The following is an 8,315-nucleotide window of genomic DNA, read 5'->3' on the forward strand; positions in this document are numbered from 1 at the left end:
GGAGAAAGGAAATAGTTTCCATCTTTTCGTGGTGTATTGACAAGGTTCTGGAAAAGCATGTTAGGCCAGAAATATCGCTGTGCCCATTTTTTCCACAGTCTGTTATTTGATTACAACAATTTATACCACTCCTAATATGTAGTTCAAAATACACTGGCCCATCTCTCAAGACTACCCAGTGTTATCTCATTACAACATCAAGTACTGGCTTTAGATCCAGAACCTTGTTACCTAAATTAGGTCCGGGTGTGGATGATGATGTTCCTCAGGCTCAGTCTTCAAATGCAGCTCTTCAAGTACAGTTCTCTCAGTCTAAAGACCTGCGAACTAAGGAGAAAAGTTATCTGTCTTCCACATACCCATTCTGAAATGATGTGATAACAATTGTATCACCTGTGTGGATACCACCATTATAAGAGGGAAAATGGGGATCTGAAACAACTTGGACTCCCTGTCTCTATCTCTATGTGGTTCCTCCACATGGTCTTGAGATTCCTCCCCATGAAGGCATAAAGGTGCTGGAGTTTTGAGATGGTAGTTCAGGGCTCCAAAGGCATATGTCCCAAGAGAAAAAACGCCAGGCACAAACTGTATCACCTTTAATTGTCTAGTCTTGGAAGTCATGCAACATCACTTACACTTCATTTTATTAATTGAGGTGGGAAAAATTAACTATCTAGTTTTAAGAAAAGGTGAAATAGATTCCATATCTTGATAAAGCACTTAGAAATGTTCCAGAAGAGTGTGCGAGACCGCAAATATTTCAGTGACTATTCTGTGACTTTTTGGAAAATAGACTCTGCCTTAGTGACCCATCTGTGGAATCTCTGCTTCCTGTCCTCTAAACTTTAGATTGTGTGTCTAGTTGTTTCCCTTCCCCTAAGGGAATGCTTATAGCAAGGCACAGTAAAGATTCCACTAATTCTAAAGCTATGGTTGCTTCCTGGTCATGTTGGGGTGCTATTGGGCAAGCAACCTGAACCAGCAGAAATCTGCCCATGAATGAGGGAAATCTAGAATGGGTGATAAAAGAAGGAAATTATGAATATTACTAATATCTTGATACCAATCACAGTAATGAGGCCTCTAGTTTGTTCCTCTAGACCCTTAGGTGTAAGAGTCTTTTTCTTTTCTTTTTCCTCACTCTGAAATTGCCACCACCATGAAGGATCAGGGATGGATGTAGTTAATGGAAACCTAGGCTCAGGGATGGATGTAGTTAACCTAATGTAAACCTAGGCTCAGGGATGGATGTAGTTAACCTAATGTAAACCTAGGCGCAGGGATGGATGTAGTTAACCTAATGGAAACCTAGGCTCAGGGATGGATGTTGTTAACCTAATGTAAACCTAGGCTCAGGGATGGATGTAGTTAACCTAATGGAAACCTAGGCTCAGGGTGGTGCAATGTGGAGAGGGTGGCGTACACTGTGAATACCCTCCCATAACCCCGCTTCACTCACTGTTCTATTCTGACAGCATCCCACTGCTATCCCCATGTGACTCTCCACCTGGAGGCTTTCTTTCTGCCACACGAAGCAGACATGAAGCACTAGGGAGTAGCTCTCAGCCGATGACAAACTGGATAGTAAATATCTCATCTTCCTGGCCCCTAAGGTGGGATAGCTCTGAGCACATTCTATACTGTCTTTCAAAATCTCCTATTGAGTTTTAACTCCAGTAACCCACGATAGTGACATGCTTAGTTACTTACACTTACTGGTTTCTTTTATTTCTCTGTCTCATGTCTCTATCTTACCAACACTTCCTGAGAAAACCTTTCAAATAAACAACTTGTAATTAAATCTTGTCTCAAGGTTTGCTTCTTGGAGAATTCAACCTAAGAGTCTTATAAACAGTCCTGTAAGTTTTTGAATTTCGGAAGGAGGTATTTTCCAAACTGCCATTTAGCTTCTCAGCCTTCCTCTTTTTATGTCCACCCTGACTTCCTCTGTCCAAGAATAGCCCTCAAAACTTTGACCAATGGTCACGCAGCTGTTTTCCTTAAATTTCACAAAATATAAAAAGTAGGGGAGGAAATGAATCTTTGGGAACTATATTTGTTTGAAGAAATGTGTTTTAGTCTGTTTTGAATTTCAAGAACCTTATTATTGCTTTTCCTCATTTTATTACCTTATCCCTCTTGTGGCAGAATGGAGGAAGTGTTCTTAACCCTCTAGTTCAAATGCAGAAACAAATACTCAGACTTGAGAAAGTGTTTTTCAAGAGAGCACAGGGAAAAAAATCACATCAAAGTCAGTACTAGAATCTAAGTCTTCTGATGTCCAGTCCAATATTCTTTCCCTCTCTCCACAGCCTATTTCAACTTAACAAAAAGCTCTAGTTAAAGTGTCATTAGACCCAGAATATTGAGTTCTCTTCTGGGTGTGGTTCTGCTATTTTAGTCTTCGGAAAATTAGCTTTGGCAAACCTTCACCACGCACAAATTCTCTGCTGGGACACGTGTTGCTAGGAGACAAATGAGAAAAAAATCCTTGATATGAGAGTGGCTGCAAATTCATTATCACTAGAATATAAAGTAGATGAAAGTAAGTGCTGTACAAAGGTACTAAGATCCCTTTGAGATCTCACTTTGGATTGCATTTGCCCTTCAGCGTGGAGAATGGACCATGGAAGCAGCACGACGGCGGTGCTCAGGATCAGATCCAACACCCTTTGCACAGATTTTCAAAAGTTATATTGCGTGAGCCCTGCCTTCCACTCCAGCCTCATCCTCTGCCACTTTGGTCTCTTTTCTAGTCATAGTTAGCCATTTTTTCTTCCACGAAAGCAAACCTACTGATTCCTCCATTTGCAATGTCCTCTTCCACTATTTCTCCACTTTCCCCACACTAGTCCATATTCCCTCATCTACATAATATGCTCTATTTTTTAAAGGATCTAGCCCAAGCAGAGCCTCCAGAAGACTCCTGAAATCTATTTTTTTTGTTGCATATCCTCTTGCTTACCCTGTATTAGTAACTTATTACTTGTCATTGTAGTTGCCTGCTTATTTTTCTCTCTACTCTAATAGAATATGAGGTTTTCAAAGGCAAAAAGTTGACTCTTATTCATTTCTGATGTCTCAGAGCCTTAAATAGGAACAGATCAAATATTTTTCCTGATGAATGAATGAATAATTAATGCAATAGCAAGAATAGAAAACCTTTATTGTTATTTAGTGTGTATTATGTGTCACTTTGCGTATATTGATCCTCACAACATTATAAGCTAGACACCTTAATCTTTCCATGCAATTGTAGAGGAAACCAAAGCATACTGAGGTAAATCACTAGCTCCTGTGCATACCCAGAATTCTGCACAAACCTTTAGCAATGCCCTTATTACACTGTATAAACCATTTTCCTAATTATGTGTTTTGTATATATTCAAATGTGAGATTTTGAAGAAGAAGGCCATGTATAAATCATTTTTGTGTTCCTGGTACCTAGCTAAGGGCCTGAAAAGAGTTACCACTGAGAAAATACATGTGACATAAACAAGGGAATAAATAAATGAAAACAATTTCTCACCGTTATCTATCACCTCTTGTCTCACATTTCCATAACAAAGCTATGAGTGGGACTTGATCTATCCAGGATTTGTATTTTGAGTTTACCAGCCTCTTTTCAGGGACCCAATCCTGCAAGCATCCTGCACTGTTAGCTCTGGCTTTTCCTCCTTAACATCTTGAGCATGGCCTCCCTGATGGGCTTGGATTTCACACTGTAGATAATGGGGTTGAGCACAGGGGGCACCACCAGGTACAAATAGGCAACAAGAGCATGAACAATGGGGGGCAGGTGCCTCCCAAAACGGTGGATCATGGACACACCTATGACTGGGATGAAGAAGACAAAGACAGCCAGAATGTGGGAGACACAGGTGTTGAGGGCCTGAATGCGTTCCCGGGGAGAGGCCAGCCCCAGGACTGTGCTCAGGATGAGAGTATAGGACAGGACAATGAGCAGGGAGTCTATGCCCGCGGTGGACACAACCACATAAAGCCCATAGAGGATGTTTATGGTGATGTCAGCACAGGCCCGTCTCATCACATCAGGATGGAAGCAGAATGAGTGGGACAACAGGATTTTGTTAGGGCAAAAGTTCAGACGTTTAAGCAGGAATGGCACTGGGAAGAGAGACAGGGTAGCACGGGCCACAATGGCCAGCCCAATCCTAAAAATGACATTGTTTGTGAGGATAGCTGCATAGCGCAGGGGGTTGGAGATGGCCACAAAGCGGTCAAATGACATGGCCAGGAGCACCGAGGACTCCACCACAGAGAAGGAATGAAGGAAGAACATCTGGACCAGGCAGGCATTGAAGCCGATGAGCCTATAGTCAAACCAGAACACAGCCAGGGTGGTGGGCAGTGTGGACAAGGTGAGGCCCACATCGGTGAGGGCAAGCATGGACAGAAAGTAGTACATGGGCTGGTGCAGGCTGGGAGTCCTCATCACAGTCAAGAGGATCAGGCAGTTTCCAGTGAGGGCCACAGTGTACATGGCAGAGAAGGGGATGGAGATCCAGCCATGAATGGCCTCCAGCCCTGGGATGCCAATCATCAGGAAAGCAGGTGGCTAGAAGAAGGAGATGTTGACATAGGACTGGGAAGCGAGCATCCTTGGAGGACAGATGAGGTCTTCAGAAAGATGTGATCTCTCAAATCTTGGCAGGCAAAAGGACATTGACAGGAAACCTGTCACTAGGAAGACATTTATTTATGCTGTATAGGTTTTATCATCAATTATTTCCCATTTTCTCAGCTCTTACTTTGTATTATCAACTGATCCAGGAATGTACATATGTTGGCTAACGTGTTCTCTAAATAAATGCAGAATGTAGGGGATAGTTTAACTTCTCCATGATTACCAGAAAATGAGTCACTGAAGTTAATTTAGAACTCAGTTGTTTCTAAATGTAAATTCTGTACTGTTTCCACTCTACCATGTAGTGTCTTCATTAAGTGATGTTTGTTATCCTCTTTAATTGTAAAGTGCTCTCTATGCTCATCATCATCATCATCATCGTTGTCCTGGTCCTTATTGTTGGCCCATGGTTACTGCATTTTGCAGTATTCTAAGTGTTTTCACATAATCATCTCAAGTTGTCTCACAATTACCTTGCTTATAGAGAGAGAAGGGAAATATTTTAGCTAAAATGAAAGGAGAGAAATTTTTAAGGGCATCAAAGGAAGAAATCAATGCAGCTTTCCCCTGAACCCGTTATTAGAACTCAAGATCTTTTTGTGTTTGGAGAGTTTGAGTACAAGTCCTAGGACATTCTCTTTTAATCAAGTCCAAGTATTGATAAAGTCAAGTCTCAGGCTGAAAATGACAGTAAACACTAGGAAAGTTTTGGTAAATGAAGAGACAGCTGATTCTCACCAGGTCACTGAGAACACTTAAGTATTTGGGGTCTATCTGTGCCTTGCTCAGAGAATATCAGCCTGAGTCATTTGATGTCCTTGTAATCCAGTCTACACGTTGCTTTTCTGGAACCATCCCCTCACACCATTCATTCAACATTCCCCACAACCTTTAGAATACCAGTTAAATATTTTATTCAGCCTCTTAGCACACACATCCATCTTGAGGTCTTGATTTGTCCTCAAATGTGCCTCCCTGTATGTCACTCGGCACAGATATCTGCCATAGCTGGAGGTACACAGACCCTGGGGTTCTCTTCCAAAGTTAGAATTTCCACAGGTACCAACTGAAAACATGAATCAAAGACATAAATTTAGGCATCTTTAGTGTTCAGTAGGCTCTGTCCAAGTAATGCCATTAATTTTAGTGCCTGATTCTGGGCAAATAAATTTACTAACTAATCAGTTATTGAATATCTCATATGGTTCAGATATTAGACTCCTCACTTTTTTGTTTGTTTGTAAATAATGTTTCTCAGTCTCGAAAAGAAACATGGAAGATAAGTATTATTGTAGCTTTTTAACAAGTAATACTAATAACAGTAATAATGATAATGGTAAAAAATAAATAAAATTGGGTGCTGGCCATGTGGAGAGTGGTTAAGTTTGCGTGCTCTGCTTCAGTGGCCCAGGGTTTCGCTGGTTCAGATCCTGTGCATGCACATGGCACCACTCATCAGGCCATGCTGAGGCGGTGTCCCACATAGCACAACTGGAGGCACTCACAACTAGAATATACAACTATATACTGGGGGGCTTTGGGGAGAAGGAAAAGAAGAAAAAAAAAGAAGATTGGCACGGATGTTAGCTCAGGTGTCAATCTTAAAAAAAAAAACCCAAAACGTATACAAAAATTAAAAAATTAAAAAGTAAATAAAAATGGAGAGGACTGGCATAGTGAGTTCTTCTAGCCAGGCTGAAAATGAGTGAAAATTCCCATTCAGGTCTATTTGGCTTGGACACTTTCAGCAGTCTCACACGGCCTGCACTGGCCGTGGGCTGTCCTGGAGGCTACAGATTTGTAAACTGTGTCACTAGCGGGATCAGATTATCTGGAAGAGTTCGTTTTCTTGTGGTGTTTTCCGGTGACGTGATTTGGGACTCCGTAAATGAAGCCCCTTTCTATTTCTCCAAAAATCTTCTTTTTGCTCCTCGTTGTGACCCTTTGGTTTCTTCTTACAAGGCCATTTGTTTTTTATTGAGCTGATAATCTCCTTCTTCTTGCTTTTCTTTTTACTCATCCAAGCCACATTTCTTCAGAAATCTCATTGTTTTGATTTTGATGATTTCAAAATTTGTTTCCTCTGCTTTTTTTTTTCAGGCGCAATGAATAATTGAATGAAGACACCTTAAGTCTATAATCTACTTCCCTTCCACCCCAACTCTTAGCACAGTACCTCATAGGTGTATATGTTCACAGTTTAGCCTAGATAGCTTGTATATAGCAAAGGCCAGTGACTCCTTCAGATTAATGCTGCTGATATTTATTTTTATCCAATCTTATTTGGATTTACTTAGGATCAACTCAGTAATTACTCTTTGTCTTTGGTAGCTGAAGAAATTTTAAATTCTGGGCTCTCTATTTAACTTACAGGACTCTGAGGATTAATCATACGAGGAGTTAATGTCACAGCTCTTTCTTTCATCCTGCATTGATTAACCTACTATTGAGTAATTCATGAATCCTCCATCCTTTATCTTAGAACTTGCCTTTGTCCTTTAGTTGATACACAGGACCTATGAACTCTGGGTATTTGTCTGATCTATTGCTCTTGGCCATGGTAGAAGGATCTAAAGGCGAAAGTAAGCTGAATACAAGAAGCTGAGAGCTCACAAGGGTAAAATTATAGGGTTCAAGCATTCAAGACAAGTTGCCATAAATTAGGGGCAACTCTTGTCCAATCAAGCCAGTTTCTCCCTTGTCTCTGAATAATGGCCTTTCTATGCCTTTTCACGTTTTGGGAATATTACAGTGTTATGAGGTGCCTGACATTAGGAAGGGATCCTGTCTGGTGAAAGGACAGTTGTTTTTTTTTTCTATTCTCTTACTAAAGTGCTGATTTTAGTGGGCAAGTTGGATTCACATGTTTTCTGGTTTTCATTAAGTCCGAAAGCATTATTAAATCACTTAAACCTAGAGATCCAGACAAGGTTTGGTCTTCTATTATTATCTCCAGGACACTAAAGCATCAAAGATATTACTAATTACACTCTCTCCAGAGGAATTAAATCATTTCTGTTTTGGCACTCTAGGATTCTGTTAACTTCTCACTGGGTGAGACTGGGAAAGTCAAGTTGCCTGGAAACAAAAGGATGAGTCCACCACATTTTCTTTTCAAAAGGCTTTTGTTTTCTTCTTTTTCCCACAAAAAAGAAATGGCAATTATGTGACATGATGGAAGTATTATCTAATACTATGGTGTAATTATCTTGCAGTATATAAGCCAAGTGATTTTCTAAAAGGCTCTTCTTACTCAGAAGAAAGTGAAGGACCATCTCATAGTGAGAGTCGAGACACCAAGGAAACATTCAGATCACCCTCAGGATGCTAACTGGGATGGGATTTTAAGATACCCTTTCACTGTTGCCTACTCAGAGAAGCAAAAATGTACTAATCTGCTTGGATTCAGAGTCTGGGTTTCTGAAAAACTATGTGAATTGGGAAAACTCTTTGCCTCAGGAAAGTAGCCTTATTCACTTCCTCTCTCTTATCTAGGGGTATGGACCTGCCATCCATGGAAGTCCAGGCCTCTTTACTTCTCTTCCTGCTTCTGACGCCTGCTCATCCTCCATCCCGTTGGCTCTTCCACCTGGCAGCAGCTGACAGAAAAGGGAACTCAGACTCACTAACCAGGTCCCCATCCTTCTAAATAGTGTAGAAGAGA

General features: G+C 40.9%; 1 protein-coding gene across 1 annotated transcript; it reads right to left on the minus strand.

Moving 5' to 3' along the window:
• Positions 1 to 3,661: 3,661 nt before the first annotated feature.
• On the minus strand, positions 3,662 to 4,624 carry LOC103553183 (olfactory receptor 51I2-like). The gene is given in 1 exon segment (XM_008523656.2): positions 3,662 to 4,624. A coding segment is annotated over 1 exon segment (963 nt).
• Between the last annotated feature and the right edge of the window lie 3,691 nt (positions 4,625 to 8,315).

The sequence above is a fragment of the Equus przewalskii genome, chromosome 6 (genome assembly GCF_037783145.1).
Source record: "Equus przewalskii isolate Varuska chromosome 6, EquPr2, whole genome shotgun sequence".
Taxonomy (NCBI): domain Eukaryota; kingdom Metazoa; phylum Chordata; class Mammalia; order Perissodactyla; family Equidae; genus Equus; species Equus przewalskii.